The following is a 19,541-nucleotide window of genomic DNA, read 5'->3' as shown; positions in this document are numbered from 1 at the left end:
GTAATGTTTACTTAATTCAAAACAAGTTCTATGACAATTATCTCTATAAAATGTGTAATGAATGGGCAAGCAGTATAATAATAAAATAAAATTATGTTCATAAGTTACCAACAAAAAATAAACTGGATTAATTTAACTAAAAACTGACTTATGATTTAGAATTATTCCTTCTGCACCTGTTAACGTCCCTTATGCACATAAAGGTCCACTTCGGTGGCGTAATAGCTACGGTATTTTGCTACCATGCATAGATCCCGGGCTCTGCTTGGTTCGTAAAGAAGTTACCACAGTGAATAGATAGAAAAAATTAAACACGTTTAGTGGTTGACGTAAAACGCTGAAAATTCAATAATTCCCTTTTACGTGCTACGCGAATTTTTCCCACTAAAGCCAATTTGAGAACCAACATTTTTTGAAGGACGAGGAAAATATTGGCCAAATAATATTTTGAACCAAAAATTTCTTTCGGTGCGGGGGGAAAATTTGTAGTCAACTTTTCTCTTCGATTATTAGGATTTTTTAGCTCGAGGCCTTGTGCGGCTGCACCTATTGCACATCCCTAGACACGGGCCAACGACTCTCTGAATGGTTAACTTCGTAAGCCTTTCGGTAAGTATTGTAAAATAAGTCAAAATGCTGATTAAAAACTTTTTTGGAAAAAATAAACGATTTTTTTGCATTATTATGCATATATGCTGTCATGGTTTAGCGACTCTCTCCTTTTTGATAACCCATCATAAAAAATAATAAAAAATAATGTATCGAAAGATACCAAACTTTGCATTGGCGCGCCAATGGCATGCCGCCGCCATGGCGGCGGCAATGACATCCCAATCGGGAATTGGGAGAAAAAGATTGACGAGGAAACCAAAAAATATACTTATTTTGCGATTGGCAGAAATTAAACCTGCGATTAATATCGAGCGTGCATTAAACTACAGTACGACATCTGTCTTTGAAAAGAATTTATTTTCTCACCAAGCTATTTTTCAAATATTATCTGAAAGCCGGAAGGAAGTCATATGGGTCAAATCCGAAGAATAAAGTGAATAAGGAATAAATTCGAAGTTTAATTTAATCAAATTTGACTATTGTGAGGTATCATAAGTTCCCTAAGTTTTCATTTCCATTCCCTTTAGGTACATCATTTAAATCAACTTTTCTGCTTTACGTGAACAATATAATCAAAATAACCATCATACTTTTTTCTACAGTTGATAGAACAATTCAATTTCGACCTTTGAGATATTCAGCCTTTATTATTTTGTTATTTATTCCGCTATTAAATTAAGAAATCATATTTTATAAAAATACCATATACAGTGGAACCTGTCATAACGAGTATAATTTGTTCCAGCATCTTACTCATTAAGCGAAACATTTTACCCATACAAATCAATGTAAAATACTATAATGCGTTGCAGGCCCAAAGAAAATTTTATTTTTTACTCGTATATTATTTTTTTAACGTATATTCAAATAAAATTACTTATAAATTATTAAGGAATGTAAAAACTTGGTATAAAGTATTGATTTGAAAAAAAACGTCACTAAATATATGGATTTATGACAAATAATTTATCCCTTTTAACTAGAAAACTGTTTTAAGACATTTGTTTTTGCCGACGCTTTAAAGTTTGGCGTAATTGTGTCACAGCATTATCATTGAATAAATTTGTAACATGAATAGCCACCTCCTTATAAGGGTGATGCTTCTTAATGTACGATGCAACAGTTTCCTTATTGTGCTAAAAAAATATTGCTTTGCTACTTCTTCCTCCTCCACTATCAAACTCTTCTCCATAATATATTGTTGTGAAACACGATGCAACTCCATAAGCTCTTCAGTGGTCAGCTCTTGGCTGTGCTCTTTCACAATGTCTTCAATATCGTTGTTATCCACCTCGAGTCCCATGATATTGACTAATGACAAAATATCGTTGACCGTAGAATCCACAGTTACTGTTTCCAAATCACATTTGACAATACTCTCTGGCCAAAGTTTTTCCAAAGAAGTAAAGGGTCCTCTTGGTAAACCTCCTTCCCAAGCCGCGAAAGTCCCGGTTCACATGTGAATGCCGTGAAAAAGGGACTCGGCCTTCCTCTGTTACTCGTTATGCGAAAAATCACTCGTTAAGGGAGCAACTTTTTCAGATTTTTTTGTTCGTTATGCGAATCACTCGTTATGAGAGGTTTCACTGTACATATATTGTCGGTTTGTGAAATTTCGGAAGGCTGACAGGGTGGTAAGACCAAAAAAATAATATCATAGACAATGCAAATCCCATAGATTTGTGAATCATAGGGCGCTGTCAATTTAATCTGTCAATCTGTCAGGCGGTAGCGTTGTTCAGAATTGTGCCGGGTTTTATTAAATTTCCTGTCGTATTTTATCATGGCAAAGAACACTTCCAGTTCAGAATTTAGAAAAATTGACGTTGATCAATTCAACGAAGATAACTTCAAGGAAGATGAAGCAGACCCAGGAGGACCAACTGGTCCAGATGACAGTGAAATATCACTACTACTGAATCAATATCCTTTTATGTTATAACTAGTTTTTTTCTTAAATATAAACTTTGGCGATTTCTCACAGTTATAATTATTTAACACATACATTTGTGTACTGTAATTGTCACTTGAATTTTATTTGCTCAATCAACTTTTCCGTTGAATCATAATTTTATATGAAGGAGATCAAATATTAACATAATTTCTGATACAGATATAAATTATTATTTTAGTTTAGTCACTTTACTTAAGGAAACTTCCCACCGAAGCTCGAAAAATTTTTCAATTACTTTGATTTATAATATTCTTATTCCTTGGTTTTCAAAAAAAGTACTTCAGTATTTTTGACCTGTATTTTTTAGTCTATCGAATAAAAACATGAGTAAAATATTTTTAGATATATGATGAAGTTATTCCTTAACTCAATATACACAGGAAAGCATATTGAAGCACTCAAAATTGTTCTACAGTGCGCGCCACTTGGGTCAAAAAATCAACAAGTAAAAGTAAGTGATGCATTTTATTTTATCATTAATATTAAATTACTCATTTTAATGGATAGTATCATTTATGGTAAAATGTGTAGTATCAATGCGTAGTAAAATGGCAGTATCTTCTATGGTATGAGTTTAGCTTTCACAGTGATAACACCTAAGCATTAAATATTTGGAATTGAACTATAAACAGTCATTCTAATCTCAAAGACTTTGATAGGTAGGTCTTATTAAAATAATTCCATTTTAAAATGAAATGAATAGATTCAGTTTTATCGTTTAACCTTCTGTAGTTAAAAAACCAGAATTTTATATGCAGATTCCTAATGAGTAATACACCCGACCATGTTATTTGTAAAAGGTAACTAAAATTATTTGTCTGTCTTAAGGATAATGCATTAACGCTGACACTCAAAGTGTTACTGGCTATAAAATCTGGACAAATCGAAGAAGCAGTAATGGCGCTGGACAGAGACTTGGTGGATGTCCTGATGAAGTACCTCTACCGAGGATTCGAGTACCCATCAGAAGGGTCCAGTGGGCACTTGCTATTATGGCACGAGAAGGCTTACCAGGTGGGAGGGGCAGGCGCCATTGTGAGAGTACTTTCAGACACAAGAAAAATTTAAAATTATACCCACAAATTATATTGTAATTAGGGTTAATTATATTAAGTTTTAATTTTATGAATTTCAGTTTTTTAAATACAAATATATATATTAAAAAATATAAATTTTATTTCTTCATTTCATAAAAAATCTTTATATAAAAAACAATGGCATGTCAATATATCAATAAAATCTCATATTTTAGTATGACACAATAATGTCAACATTATTTTATATAACCACCACCATACACATAGATCAATTGATGTCACATAATAAGTCAGTCTATGTAATAATTTTCACTGTGAATTAATGGAAGAATCGATTAGGATCTAGATGAATTGTAAATCCAATAATAATTGGGTAAATATTCTCAAATCATAAGATTTTAGAGTTTTGATTGAGTCCCTCGAAGCAACAAATTGTGCATATCCACCAGTGAATCTTCTAGAGCTTTTCTGTATAGGTGGACATCAGTCACAGGATTTGATTTGAAAGCTGATGTAGCAAAATTAACATCTTTATCACGAGGATTGTAGCATGTTGCATATCCATCTGAAACCGATGGACCATAACACATGAAGCCGTCGCATTTGGCTGCAACCTGGAACATAAAAAATTAAATTATTTGATAAAACATCAACACCATTAAACATAAAATGTTCTCAGTGATTTTAAAAATAGGTAATGTTATCTTAGACTTTATAGACAATATTAATTTTGTTGCACATTATGAAAATGATATATGTAACTACTAATGTTTATTTTATTCTACTATTATCTAATTAATATATTCACTTTATCTTACCTGACTAGTTGATATGCGCATGTGGCTACTTTTGACAAATCCAGCATCAGAATAAATATTCGGAATTTGAATCCCATTCTCCATTGCAATTAACTTCAATCCCAGTAAATGCCTATCAACTCCAAATCCATTAAGTGCCTATGTGGATATAAAAAAATAAAAATAAAACATTTGCAAATATCTATAATATGTAATATATTAATTATAAAGATTATTATGGACATCTATATTTTTATTGACTTGGAAGATGTAAAGGTGGGGACCAATCGAAGTCATTTCGTCGTAACGTAGCACGTTATGATGCGAGCATTCGTATAGTCAGTACAGCATTCCAAGTGCTCCATCCGAAGTCGGATACTCGCCGCGAATGTTACGTTACAACGAAATGCTCCGGTCAGTCCCCACCTTAAGATTTACCTCCCTTTTCAAAACTGGAAAATTACAACTGAACTTTATATTTACTAACACATGTAAAAACTTATAAATGTACAAAGTATAGGTATGTTTACATACAAGTAATGTATAATCCTTGTGTGCTTTGACGGCATTTTGGAGTGCTTGAATCCTTTCTTTAATGGAACATTTTGGGTCTAGCATTTTTTTAGCAAAATCGATGGACTCCGATGAACACGATCTTATGGTTTCTGTTCTCCCTCCTATATATTTGCGAGTGGCTGCGGATTCGTAATGTGCGCCGGGCACGTTATGCAATCTATATTAATAATAATAAAAAAACTCACTTTTAATTATTGCAATTAAAGAATAAAATGAAAATAAACTAATTTTATTTTGGTAAACTTATTACCAAATTAATAAAGAAAATGTTTTTTACCTGTAAAATGCAAATTGCATAGCCATTTGAAGATAACTATCTGGACTCATCTTTTGAGATTTAATAAAATCTTTTCCATACATATCAAAAGTGAAGCAATTCAAATCCAAATCTTCTACCAACCTAAAGAAATATTCATATCTTTATATATTTGTCTTTAAATATTTGATCAGTAAATTTTACTAAGTGTCTGATCTTATCACATACTTATCCATATTTTCCTTTGCCTTATCTATAGACATTTTATTTTCTGAAGACATATTGAAATCAAGCTTTCTGATATTTTCAACAGAAGAGGATCCCTTGCCACTAGATTTATTACTATTACTGAAATAAAATAAAAACATTTAAAAAAAATCACCCACAATAAATAAGAGATAACATAATAAGTATTGGGCACAAAAATCCTGCATAATTATATATTTGAAATAAATCTTATCAGGCGATAATCTGATTATCAAGAAAGATAAATTTAATCTAAACTAAACATTTCTATCCACACAAATATTCTGCAATATTAGAATATATTAACTTACATGTAATCAATAATATGATCTGTCAAAACAGCAATTGGTTGACCCTCTGCAGGAGAGTGTTCATAAGTCAAGCCGTTTACTCCATCTGGAGTAATAATAAACTAAAAACAAACAACAAGAAATTATGAAATTAATGGGTGTTTATTTACATGGTTCTTAGCAGGCCTAACCAATATAATTAAATACTGGTGGTAATTAATAATAGATATTTCAAATAATATCACCACTATCGAAACTAACCTGGATAGTCTTGTCAAACCACCGATTTCCAGAATTATGTTTACTTCCTCGACCGTGGATTGTTTCACCCGCTGCTATAGTTTGTCTCTCCCACTTTTCCTTGTCCACTCCACCCGAAGCTTTATCCAGACACATCACAAACAGACTTTTCTCAATTGCCTTCAAACTTTCTTTATTGGTTTTATCTATGTACGAAAAAAAGTTCTCAAATTAACAACCATTTAATATAGAATTACATAATACCCTATTCCGAGTCTTGGTGAGATGATACACGCAGAAATTCAAAAGTCCCAAAAAGAAAAGATCACCAGTCAAACGTTAACCAAAATTATGTAAGAAAATAGTGAATATGTTTTGGGTTAAATCCGTTGACACAAACTTACTTAGATTAACACAATTTATCATTGCACTATTGTATGTATATTAGGCTGCATCTAGAAAAACCATCCAATTTTACATATAATTGTAAAATCAATTGATAAATTAGGAACTTCTTGTGACTAAAAATATATAAATATAAAATTCATTGGTTGATTACAATTTTGGATAGGCTATCTTAGTCACATTACGAAATTTAAATTAAATTGAAATATTAAAGAATTTGGTTTATTAAGTTTAATTATTATGATTTATATAACTTGATTTACCTTTAATCATATCATTATATACTTTTCCCCAAGTATCTCTGTGTTCTGAAGTCATAATGCCAACAGGGTATGCTTCTGTTTCTTTTGAGGCTGTTATAATTTTTTTGAATTGGTTGACAATCTGATCTTCACTAAGCACTACATTATCCTTTCCCCACAGCGGGCAAACAAAACTCTGAAATAAGTATTAATATGATAAAAATAATAATTTTTTGAGCATTTTTCTTATTTTAACAATTTAAAAAAAAACTATTAAATTATATTAAATTGAAAGTTTTATGAACTCAAATCTAGCATGAAAAATTATGTTTTTCGGAACCACTATTGTATAACTCATTAATTCAATGTTAATTTTCTCTATGACAAGCGATTCACACTCCTTACAATATAATACATATATTAAATATAATAAAAGAAATACATTTTTTTTAAATAAAAACCTATGATGAAACAAACTTAAAATCTAGAACAAGTGAATAAATAAATATGTTAATATTTTTAATAAATAAAAAGAAAGGTTTAAAATAAGATTATTTTTGCTATAACTTACATGACCGTTGTGCATTACAGTAATATAATTAGAGTTATTAAATGTCTGTGAGTCTCTCTTTATTCCTGGAATACGGCAAGTTCCAAAAACCTTCTTGTACTGTCCCATATCCAGCGGATCCTTTCCCATTTTATCCAGAGGAATAGCATCACTAAAATATTTAAATGACATTAATGAATCATAAAATACTGTTTTGCCAATGTTGCATCCACAAGTGTTTACAATTCTTTTCCTATCAGTTAATTTAATCAATAAGTTCTCATTATTTCTCGAAATAATAAATAAGTTCTCAGTTTACATTAATTGGAATAGCTTAATAAAAATATATTTTTAAGATATTATGGATATCTCGCACACACAGAACCAGTAATTTAAAAGAGAATATGAAAATCTTGCATTTACAGAACTTGACTTTCCTATAGCTATTTTAAGTAATCACATTATTCACAGTGTAATATTCGCCATTCTCCCCATGATTGAACATCCATAACATATTTTTAAATATCTGTAAATTTTATCCGACACGAACAAACCCAGTGCGAGTTCCTACTGCCATCTGTTATAGCTGCAAACCGTTATAAAAGTGAGGTTCTTTTTTAATTATTTCATCCACTAAAACACTTTCATCCACTAACAGAATTTTTTTCCCTCAGGGATAATTCCAGTATTTTTTTGTTTGAACATTTGAGCATACATTTTTTTTTTGTTTTTAATTGTTAGATGCATTTTAATCGATAATCATCAAATACAATTAAGAGTTGGTTTGTAGTCCCATGGTTAATGTTGCAGACTACTCTGCAATTTGATTTGAGCTCAGGCTCACCGGAGAATAGTACCAAATTGAAATATTTGTCACAAATATTTACTTTAGACAGTTTTTAAAAAAGTTAAATTTTATGATGAACCGATGAACTAAATAGCAAGCTTTACTCTTGTTTTTTTTTTATATAATTTCTAATAATCTAAATAAAAATAATTTGATATGAAGCCAAACCTGTCTATTAAACTTTTGTAATTTAAAGCCGCCAAAACCATTTTGGCGGCATAATGTAGTTGTTCATCTTCATTTTTAAAGCACTGGAAGGGAAAAACTAAACCAGGGTTGGAATGAACCACTACTGGCCAGCGGAAGTCAAGATATGCGGAATGTAACCACCAATCAGATAACCAGTTCTCGGTGTTCTGTGCTCGCTTTTCCAGAAGACCCTAAAAAACAATCGCTTTTAATAAACTTTTTATGTACATTATAGCAATGATTATTTGATTTGTCAATAAGTACATTATATTTGTGTAATATATACACAAATTTTAATTATGACGCCATATAAAAAGAACACATCATCAGAACAATATCAATAATTGTTCAAATTCAAAACATAGTGCTTGAATCACTAGTATTCCACTAGAGACATCTATGGTGAGATGAAAGAAGCTTTTTTGTTGAGCAGAAACTCTTTTTCATTTGCATGTGAGGTCCGAATCCTGTATTATAATCACATACATGAGAAACGCTAGAAAATATTCTTTTCATTTCATTATTTGAGCTTATAATTTTATCTATATTGAGATGTCAAAAAATAAATACATATAAAGAATAACTCCTGTAATTAAAGATAATCCAGATTTGTGAACAAGTATTAGGACACCCTAAAAGTTATGTCTATGTTACATTACTTGGTTTAAATTTTGCATATGTATATAATTTTTAAAAATACCTGTAGTTTTTGCCCAATGCCAGCCTCAAATTGTTTGACTAAACTTGTTGTGTTTTCAAATTCATTTTTACTCAAATGTGGCTGCACAGTCTTCAAATACTTTTCTAATGTCTGATTCAGCGGTGGAACTGGTAAACTAGGCAGAATTTGTGATGGAGCAGAAGAGACACAGGATGCAGAAATTCTCAACTGTGGGCATTTTGAAGATACCAGTCTTCGAAATCCAAACTGAAAAATCAACAGAATATCAATAAAATAAACACATATCGCTCACTCCTTTCAACAACGTCATATATCAAAAATTGTCAATTTTCAAGTGTGCATGTTTTCGGAATGCCCAGAAAATGTATGTATCCCAGCAAAAGCGGCATATTTTTTAATTAATATTTACCCACAGGGCAGAAAGTGTTGTTTTTGCATTTTAAAGAAAGGGTATTTTTTCTTTTAATAAACTAAATATTTTTCAAATGGAGAAAAAACATTCAGGTTTTACCTAAAAAGATCTGTTGCATAGTAAAAAGTTCAATAAGGGGCTTGATATTTATTTTTATTACATTTGATTATATTTTTAAACTTTAAAAACGATCTTCTGAAAAATCAATTTTTTTGATATATGACGTTGTTATATGTATGATATATGACTAATTGTAATAAAAATAGTACAACAAACAAAGATTTATTCCGTTTTTTTGTGTAACTAAACGAGGAACCCACAACAAAAAGTGATCATTTATCGTACGGTCTGATAGACAAAAGGTTATGAATTCATTTTTAATAATTTCATCTAAAAATAACTTCTTTATAGTTTGTACATACAACATCAATATTATAATGACGTATTTTATCAATATTTTATTCAACTTCTATAAATCTTAACCTAGAAATAAGCATTTTAATTGACTGGATAAATATCTTATCAGGTTATTCCGAAGTCCCAATGATCAAAAAATTAAGCAATTATTTTAAGTGCTTTTTTACCAATCGTCAGATCAAATCATATTTTTAATTAATATATTTTTCTGTGGATATCGGTTTTTGAAGATTAAGAATAGAAACTAGAATAATATTTATTAATATGTACTTACATATTCCTGTCCCACTTTTCCGACCAACTTATGCATGTCGATATCTGGTTGTACAACAGCTGTCAGTGATCTGAAAATCGCAAACGTCAAAAGGAAAAAAGTGAAAGTATTTTTTATCTATTGTAATAGCTGTTTGTCACTACTGGTATATAATCTTTGTCACTGTTCGTCTATCAAGCACTCTAAATGTTTCAATTTAAAATACACACCCAGTTTGAGTTGACATTCCAAGCCCTAATGATAGCAAATTGATAAGTAATCAACGCATACAATTTAGCTTTAAACTTTCCACTTTATTTTACACAATATTTCCACTTCCCAACTGCGTTTCCAACAAAATACCTCGAAAATATTTAGAATTTATATAATATGTATGGTTGCACCAAAAGTACGTCTAAAACAACGATCCTTATTTCTCTACCTGCTCCTGCTGTTCGTTGACGTTTACTTTCACTTGCCGAAACAGCCAAAATACGCGTCAAGGTTGTATTTACATATTAACTTAGCTGTATTTGTTCAAAAACCGATAAGCATAAATTATATTATTATCAACTACCTTTTACGTTACAAGACTGGTAAGACCCGAACAAGAAGAATTACGAAACGAAATGAGGGGAAATGGGAATGATTGTTCATTTGAACTCTTATCTATAATCCATGAATAATTTAAATTATAATATTACTAGACGTAAAAATAAAAACTTTAAAATATTGACAATGGTTTATGTAGTATATTTTTGCCTTTTGCAAACAACAATATTTTGGTAAAGAAAATAAATAAAACTATTTCACATGTTTGTATATTTGAATTCACCGCCTAAAGAAACACCCATGTTACCTACACAAAACGTTTTGAATAAAATGGCCGTATGCTGGAAATTGCATATAAACAAAAGAATGAAAAAACTTCAATGCATAAACTTTAACATATTTTACATGAATGGGAAAATTTGTTTATTAATTCACAGGAAGCAATTTTGTTAATTGCTTCCTCAAATTAATAAACTGTAAATAGTTAATAAATTGTGAACATTTTTGTGATACATTGAAAATATTTTTATATCCTTTGGAAGAATAAAAAGATATTAGAACCTAAAAACATGTTCACTTAAAAAATACAGATATAGGACGTTTGTCGAAAAAATACTAGGAAAACCCAACTTTGGATAGTGACGGATATGAGAAATATTACAATAAAGAATGTAGCGTTCGCAGGTAGTGCGTACACAATTTTGTAGTGCTACAAAGGTGCTATAGTTTTGTTTGGGAAATCTTATGCCTCTAGCAAGATAGCGAGTGTTTTTGCCTAGAATTTTCACTCATGAAATTATAGTAACTTTAAACATAAAGATTAAATCCACTTACGAGTAGGGTATGATACGCGGTGTTGCATAAGCCGTAGCTAGATTTCAGAGTCACTTGGACGTTAGATAATTTAAAAAATGTTTGGAAGACGTGCAAAGATATTAAATTCTGAGTGTGGTCCCGTTCGAAAAGTGTAATTTAACAATACATCCAGCGGTGGGCTACAGGGGGCTCGGAGGGGCTCGCGCAAGCCCCTTATTAAATTTGACTTGGGCCGGCGAGACGCTAAATTAAATTAAATTTAGCCCCTAAGTTAAATTAAGAGAAATCAATATTCTCTGATTAAATACGTACATGTTTATCTAATTCCAGTGGTTGGGTAAATGTATCATGAAACATAAAACTTTTTTGCCCTTTGAAATTTCTCGAGAAATAATATATTAATTAGAGATGTGCAATAAAAGAGACCTCTCCGTTTTTTGTCTTTCATTCAACGAATCAAATATATAAATAGTGTATTTATATATATTTGATTCGTTGAATGAAAGAATTTTCTACCATAAAAAATTAGAGATATCTATATTTTGTCATTTGATGTGTATTTCAAGTATTTGATATTATAATATATTTTGGATAGTTAAAACAAAATGATACACCTCCCCTTCCCCCCCCCCCCTTACCCCTCCAACCGCGAGCCCCTTCTTAAAAAATTGGTAGCCCACCCCTGACTATACCAGTGACTAACTAAAAACGAAGTTTGCGAAGAAAAAAATTGTCGACGGGGGTATGTAATTTTCAATATAAATCGTTTCAACGCTGACCACCGACATCTAAAGAAACTATTTTTTTTTTATTAAACTAACAACTACATTTTTTGCACTGTTCAATGCCGACAGTGTAGTGTTCAATACTAGCTAGATTTCAATTACCAAATTTACTCTCCTAATTTACAAGAGCAACATTTGTCTACATCGATCACTAGATCAAAACGAAACGATCGTAGTTATAGAACGTGGCGCTATATCGCAGCACTAAACTGTGCGGACCATCACTATCTGTTTACTACTACTACTAATAAATAAAGTGATGTGAGCGAAGTCATCTTTTGAATCTGGATAATTTCCGTGGTAAAAAGTTTAAATCACACTGACTTAAACTGGAATCTAATAAGAAAAAGAAATTACTGCATTAAAAATTATATCAGCTTTACTTATTTTCATATTTTGTTTCAAAAGATTTTTGATATCCTATATCTTTATCAGGTGCACGTGAATTCAAAAATATTATCTTCAAATAAGAAAAACTGCACTTTATTGTTACTTGACACAATAGTTTATAAGCGATTTTAGAAAAATGGCTTTGTGCTTGGGTAAAACATTTCCTAATTTTACTGCACAAACGACGGTTGGTGAAATTACTTTTCATGACTGGTTGGGGGATTCGTAAGTATATTATTTGTTGAGTATAATACATAATCCATGTTTATCTGGTGTTAATAATATCAACTATTGTGGCAAATTTTTTGCAAGTTTTGTTATTCTACAAACTTTTCATTTTTATTTTAGATGGGGAATTCTTTTTTCGCACCCTTCGGATTTCACACCAGTTTGCACAACAGAACTTGCTAGAGTGGTACAGTTAATGCCTGAATTCAAAAAGCGCAATGTAAAACCTATTGCTCTCTCCTGTGATTCTGTAGAATCCCATCTCAAGTGGATTCATGATATAAAGTTCTTTGCAGGTTAATATTTTGATTGATAAATAATTTTCTTTTATCATTTTATTTTAACTGAAATATCTATCTTTGTCAATCTATTTACCTACTTTACTGTTTATTATTGTTACCATGCTTTCATGTCTATATCAAATCAAATATAGATTTTTTCAAAAATATTTTAAACATAAGATATTCATCCCTCTAATGTAGTGCTTTAGTATGTTTGGTTATAACCAGTAGGTTCAGGGTTCAAAGAATAAACACAAAACCGGCAATCAAAAACATTAATTGATTCGGCAGTAACTTTGTGATACTATCTATCGATTTTTAATTTAAGTTTTACTAGGTAAATACCACTATTTCTTAAAATCAAATGTGACGTATGTTTCAATGGATCCTGCATCATTAGATTTTAAGAAATAGTGATATTTACCAAGTAAAATTTCAATAAAAAGAGTTTAATTTACTTCTTTTTGTAAATAAATAGATTTCCAATTTTTTATATCTGTAATATAAACATCTTGATGATGCATATTTAAAACTTGTTTCAAAATTCCTAAGTTGTTAGAAACAGAGCCAAAAGTAAAGGTAAACTTACTTTTTTATATTAAAACTACCGCTGACCATTATCCGCACCTAATGGTTCATAGGATACTGCATCAAATTGCTGATGCACTTAGTTGATAGTTTATTATATTGCGGCAAGGCAATCAGTTTTGCGTTTCAGATACCAGTTTACGGTAATATTAAGTAAATATTTTGGTGAAAAGACGCTTATATTTATTTTAACCCTCCTGGGAATAGAACCCGGAAGATCAAGTATGGTTACTAAATGTACTAACCACTACCTTATGGAGGTGGACATATTGATACAGGATTTATTTCTGGCTGATTTAGTACTGTTAGTTGAAGTAAGGGTATACCACCCTGAGTACTACTCTCTGATCCCATCCATGTCGCCATTGCCAATTCTTAATAAATAGGTTGTATTATTCCTCCTCCATTTCCTTTCCTATACAGTAGTAATGCGCTTCACTTATATCACCTGCATCTTTCCACTACTAAATCTAATAATCTGGTGAGCAAGGCTGATCATCTTACCTTCTTGTAGTTGACGATTGTATTAACAACGCATCGTTTCTACGGGTGTCTTATGCAAATTGTCAGAAATATAGACATTGATGGCAGATAAGTTGGTTATATTTTTTATTAGCAGTTATCTTATACTCTTTGAATTAATCTTAATCAATATTCGTAGGTGAAGTAAGTGAGGGATTCCCTTATCCAATTATAGAAGACTCTAACAGAAGGCTCTGTGTTCAACTCGGAATGCTAGATGAAGATGAAGTAGATTCATTAGGAATACCTCTTCCAGCCCGAGCCGTCTTCATTATTGATCCTCACAAAAAACACCGTTTATCTATTCTATATCCTGCTACAACGGGCCGTAACTTTAGGTTGGTATTCATTTGTTATATTTAACGACCTTGTTAGCTTGTTAACTTTCCATTACTTAAAACTTTTAATTTTTTTTCCTCCATACCACATTTTCAATGTTGGTGGTTACAATAGACAAATGATAGGGTAAAGAAATATTTCATCAATCGATTTGCCTTTGTACATGTAAACAAAGTTCCTCCTTAAGCAGTTTAGTAAATTTATCAAAAAGACAAAAAATAACTCTTTTTTCATTTTTAACCGCCCTGCCCATATGAATGTACATGTCTGCAATATTATCACCCAAATGCAACAAGCCGTATCCCGTGTGTACAGATACAAGAAAAGTATACCCGCAACGATATGTCAAATTGTTCCTGCTCATTCTGAACATGTCATACGGCACATTTAGTATTTCGAGGTCAACATCGTTGGCTCTACCTCATTTGAAGAATATCTTAAGATTATGTTGATTAATACATATTTATATAACATTGAACAGACAATATATCTGTTAAATTATTCACTTTATTTTTCTTTCAGTACTTTTGACTTGATTTTAATTAAAATAAAAGCAATGTTTTGTATTTAAGTTGATAAACTCAAAACATGGAGATTGTTTAATTTTTTAATTTTGTTTATTTTACTTTTTATTTATTTTTTATAGTGAAATATTACGTACCTTGGATTCACTTCAGATGACGGACAAAAACAAAGTAGCTACACCCGCTGACTGGCAGGTAAGAAAGAAGAATGGAAGGTTTTATTTTACGGAAATTAAATATAGTACATAAATAGCTGTCATAATGTTTGTCAGATATGTATTAGCTTATTTTTAATTTATTAAAAGTTTACCATCTGTTTGTAATCCGTAAGATGTAATTGATGTCTTGTAATTTACCCTATTATATTTAATTACAATTGCAGGTTGGTGAATATTGCATGGTCCTACCAACAGTTGAGGATAGCCAAATTGCAGAATTATTTCCAAAAGGAATAATAACTGTTCAGTTACCATCGGATATGAACTATCTCCGGAAAACACAGCCATAAATTTACCATTCCCAAATTAGTTTGTAGTAATAATCAATCTCATTGTTTTAAAGCATCATTATTTTGTTATATTAAAAAAATGCAAATAATATTTTTAATAACCATTACTGTTTTTTTAACACTATTTTTCTGCTACTACATCCAGAATAATTCTGATTGGACAATCGTAAATTAATGTTGGTTAATGTTTAAATGGTTGCTTTTCTTTAAAATAAATATTTATTTTATATACACGAAAAATCAATTTCATACTACATAATTTTGTAGGCCTCAAGAGTTTGTTATAAGTAATAGGAATCAAATAGTGCCAAAGTGGGCTCAAATATAAAAAAAACTCTAGACTCTGAATCGGTGGCACTAACCACGGGACTACAAACCGACCCAACATATAATGTAACTGGTTTAAAATCATAGAAATTAAGCATTCTTGATTAAAAAGAAAAGTGATGGAATTTATTTTACACAACCTTACACACAAGAACTAATTTAATTGCAGTTTTTTTTCTCAGGCCAAAAAAGTTTTATTTACTATACAACATTTATAAAACTGAAATGATTTTTTACGTGGAAGGAAAGAATTAGGGTTAAGGAAACAATCATCATTTATTTTTCATTATTTTTAATAAATTAATTGCATCACTGTTACAAAAAAAACTATTGAAACAAATATTTGTATAAGTATAAGTAAATTAATTTTTTTTTAAAAATGTAATTTACCATAGTCATAAAAAATATTTTACTGATGGTGATATAAACGATCATCACAGTATGTTAATACTTTTTTATATATAATAATTGTAAAATTTTCATAAATACATATTGATTTTCAATTTAAATAAAAACACATGTCTTCTTCGCATGCAATACTATTTTTATACTACAGTAACAATCAAGCGAACATATTTTTTTATTATTATACCAAATAAAAAAATATATATAATATACCATCCCACTCACTGTTCATTCATTCAAACCCACATCCGCACCCGATGGTGCATAGGGCACTGCATCATATAAACGCAGTGTTATCTCGATCATTAACACATGAAGTAATATTGTCCGGAGTAATATTGAATTAATATATTGAATACATATATGAGTGAAAAAATCTTTTATATTTATTTGACCCTCCCTGGGAATCGAACCCGGGACCTCTAGTGCGGTAGCCGAGCGTGCTGACCATTACACTACTGAGGCGGACAAAAGTCACTACGTTCGTAAAATTTAAACATGGAAAGTTTGATTTTCAAATAACTAACCAAATATGTTAAATATTTTTTTAAAATAATATAAACATGATATTCAGTCAATTAAGAAGTTCTACAATAGTTTTCATAAGAATTTTTAAAACTTGGCCAAGAATAAACTGGCTTTATCCTAATAAATTTGTAATAAACATAGCGGAAGACATGACTACCAACTACAAAGCTCTTACTAAAACTATTATGCTTATTGTGATGCTACTCGTGGAGTGTAATGGGTAAGCAGCGGGCTTACATATCTAACGTTAGCAGAATAAAGGTTTCTTTCATATTTTTGATTTTTTATGTATATTTTAATGCTTTTCACTACCATCTAGCAAAAAGCAAATATTATTTCATAATACTTGTGTTTCATTATTGACTAAAGAAGTATTACTGCTTTCCGTTTCCGAATCGTCCCCTTGCAATTCAGTAGATTCTTCGAATATGCATCCCTGTTTTGTGACAGCGTTGTTTCCATCACTATGGTTTTCTGTTTCTTTTAAACTTGTTTCATCTTTTTCTTTTGACTTATCATCAGGACGTAATGCAAACATGTATACAGGATAAATTCCAACTGGAAAATTATTCTGCTTAAATTCTTTAATTATTTTTAATTTTGATACTTTTAATAATGTCAATAAGTGTTCAAGAGATCTCGTGACTGAAGAATCAATATCATCTTTTTCAAGAAAACCCGAAGATGTAACGTTTTCTTTGACGATAATAACTCCATTTTCTCGCAAAGAATTCCTGAAAAGATAATTAATTCATAATAATGGGAAATAAAAACAAAATAAAAAACTGTTATAATTTTATACCTATTGTAAAATGGAAATGAATTGGTGAATCAGGCTTTGAATAATATGCATATGATTTTTAACTCGCCCGCTACAATGATTTTGTCTTAATTTTTTCTGTTTATGAACACGCATTTTATTTCGGGACTGACTAACCTACTTTTTACTAATTAATATTTCACAATTTTTACTTTTATTTTTGTCAATGTTGAAAACACATCATTTCACCACATTATAACTTTATATCCAAACCTGTTAAAATTTTACTTCGTAATGAATTTTTTTTATCAGGCCGGCTCTAAACCCTAATATTGTGGGTAAAATACTGGATTCAACTAGTTCAAACTTACTTTCTCTATTGGATTTTTAAAACATGAGTCCAGAGAGCCAATAATTTACTAGAGAATATGATGATTTTATCTGGATGGGGGTAGGATACAGGTGAGAACCAGCTTATGTACATATATTTTTTTAATATACTCTTCATTACAAGTTCAAATCTTAAGGCAATTGTGAATATGACCATGTCTTATTTAAATTTTTGTCAATTTATCAATGGTTTAGTTACAAATGGTTAACTAATCTGCTTGAGGTTGCAATAATTTTAAAAAAATTCACATACATACTTATACTATTAATGGTTTTTATTTAGTTGTTAAAAATTCTGAATGACAAAAAAAACTCACTCAAGGACCTAAATTCCAACTCCTACCTGCCCAAATTCAAGTATATGAAATACTTTATCATTCCAAGTTTTATTTCTTTTTTTTCTGCTTCTATTTCCAACTACATTTGCCTTGTATATTTGTTTAACTATTCTTTTCTCAATCATTCGTTCCATATCAACACATTTTTCTTAATTTTATTGATAATGTTTGACAAACTAACATAAACATACAGCACTACTAACAATAATTAAAAATAAAGGAACATACTTGCACTTGATAAAGAATTGTACAAAGTCAGGATCTGTCAAATGACCAAGAACCCATTGACACCATATAATATCATATTTCTCATCTGTTTCAAAATCCTGCAAACCAATAGGAAACATGCGACCTAATTTGGATTTCGGTTCAATTGAAATTTCCGCTTCTTTCAAAAATGCTTCATTTTGTTCTACTAACTCCACCTTGTCACATATGTCTATCAAGAGATCTTTAGTAATTCTTCCAATCCCCGCCCCACAATCCAGGGCAATGGTCTTTTGTGGAGGGTCTTCCAAATCAAACAGCTGATTGAGAAATATTTTTGAACCCTGAATATCAATGTTTGATATGAATCCAAATCCTCCTAACACTCCTTCCAACGTAGGGGGAATCTTTGACCAATAATCTGCAGCCTTCTTATAGAACGCGGACTCCATTATGAGATTTGGATTCGTTTTTCCAGTTCAGGAAAACACAGCGATTTTTGATAGTAAAAATGCGCGAAACATCATTCACAAATTCATCACTCTTTAATCAATTATAACCTCTACGATACAATACGCCACAGATATTTTATAAATTGAATATTATTTAATATTTTGTTTGAGAAATCTTTTAATAAAATATCACGATTAACGAACTACCGTAATTCCACATTAAAAAATATTTTCGAAAATTGACACCCAAATGACAAGTTGCTTGGAATCACATGGAATTTTGCATTTTTATTTGCATTATTCAGGATTTGAAGGCGCCTGCGCTTACCTCATTTTTCTATGCAAAATTGTTTATGCTACAATAGTAGTGCGTTCCAAAATATTGAAAATATTTTCTGAAATTTGTTCCACGCGCAAGAAACAACGAATTTGGTGCAGATTTAGGTGTTTTATGAGGAAATAACTTGTGGTTTTTATTTCACACAAATATTTGATTCCTCGTTGATGAGTATAAAAATGCTAGCAAAACTTTTGATGTTCATCACTACTCTTAGTTGGTACTTTCGGAACTCGAACGCAGGACGGAAAATATCTGA

General features: G+C 30.6%; 4 protein-coding genes across 7 annotated transcripts; 2 read left to right on the top strand and 2 right to left on the bottom strand.

Moving 5' to 3' along the window:
* The first annotated feature begins 2,311 nt into the window (after positions 1-2,311).
* Positions 2,312-3,738, top strand: Arpc5 (Actin-related protein 2/3 complex, subunit 5). Its single transcript, XM_088257711.1, has 3 exons — positions 2,312-2,536; positions 2,946-3,017; positions 3,395-3,738. Exons 1-3 carry the CDS (start codon positions 2,396-2,398, stop codon positions 3,632-3,634), a joined length of 453 nt encoding a protein of 150 aa, XP_088113837.1. The 5' UTR covers positions 2,312-2,395; the 3' UTR covers positions 3,635-3,738.
* CRAT (Carnitine O-Acetyl-Transferase) lies at positions 3,728-10,710 on the bottom strand. 3 transcript variants are annotated; one of them, XM_088257710.1, is made up of 13 exons: positions 10,583-10,710; positions 10,027-10,096; positions 8,942-9,169; positions 8,221-8,432; positions 7,227-7,377; positions 6,677-6,851; positions 6,030-6,214; positions 5,790-5,890; positions 5,461-5,580; positions 5,254-5,376; positions 4,935-5,133; positions 4,422-4,559; positions 3,728-4,217 (listed from the first exon to the last, which is right to left on the bottom strand). In XM_088257710.1, exons 2-13 carry the CDS (start codon positions 10,060-10,062, stop codon positions 4,002-4,004), a joined length of 1,884 nt encoding a protein of 627 aa, XP_088113836.1. In that variant the 5' UTR covers positions 10,063-10,096; positions 10,583-10,710; the 3' UTR covers positions 3,728-4,001. The 3 variants fall into 3 exon arrangements, with proteins under 3 accessions (XP_088113836.1, XP_088113833.1, XP_088113835.1); XM_088257707.1 differs by having other exon boundaries at positions 10,236-10,683; XM_088257709.1 differs by having other exon boundaries at positions 10,448-10,678.
* A 1,688-nt stretch (positions 10,711-12,398) lies between these two features.
* LOC148310892 (peroxiredoxin-6-like) lies at positions 12,399-16,234 on the top strand. 2 transcript variants are annotated; one of them, XM_088257706.1, is made up of 6 exons: positions 12,399-12,458; positions 12,594-12,773; positions 12,897-13,072; positions 14,307-14,505; positions 15,153-15,225; positions 15,413-16,234. In XM_088257706.1, exons 2-6 carry the CDS (start codon positions 12,685-12,687, stop codon positions 15,536-15,538), a joined length of 663 nt encoding a protein of 220 aa, XP_088113832.1. In that variant the 5' UTR covers positions 12,399-12,458; positions 12,594-12,684; the 3' UTR covers positions 15,539-16,234. The 2 variants fall into 2 exon arrangements, with proteins under 2 accessions (XP_088113832.1, XP_088113831.1); XM_088257705.1 differs by having other exon boundaries at positions 12,399-12,773.
* An 837-nt stretch (positions 16,235-17,071) lies between these two features.
* On the bottom strand, positions 17,072-19,263 carry Ntmt (N-terminal methyltransferase). Its single transcript, XM_088257704.1, has 2 exons — positions 18,515-19,263; positions 17,072-17,532 (listed from the first exon to the last, which is right to left on the bottom strand). The coding sequence occupies exons 1-2, from the start codon at positions 18,943-18,945 to the stop codon at positions 17,136-17,138; spliced, it is 828 nt and encodes a 275-aa protein (XP_088113830.1). The 5' UTR covers positions 18,946-19,263; the 3' UTR covers positions 17,072-17,135.
* Positions 19,264-19,541: the final 278 nt, after the last annotated feature.

The sequence above is a fragment of the Brachycentrus maculatus genome, unplaced genomic scaffold (genome assembly GCF_059751285.1).
Source record: "Brachycentrus maculatus isolate JH-2025_06_01 unplaced genomic scaffold, ASM5975128v1 h1tg000086l, whole genome shotgun sequence".
NCBI classification, from domain to species: domain Eukaryota; kingdom Metazoa; phylum Arthropoda; class Insecta; order Trichoptera; family Brachycentridae; genus Brachycentrus; species Brachycentrus maculatus.
This window is presented reverse-complemented; position numbering and strand designations above follow the sequence as displayed.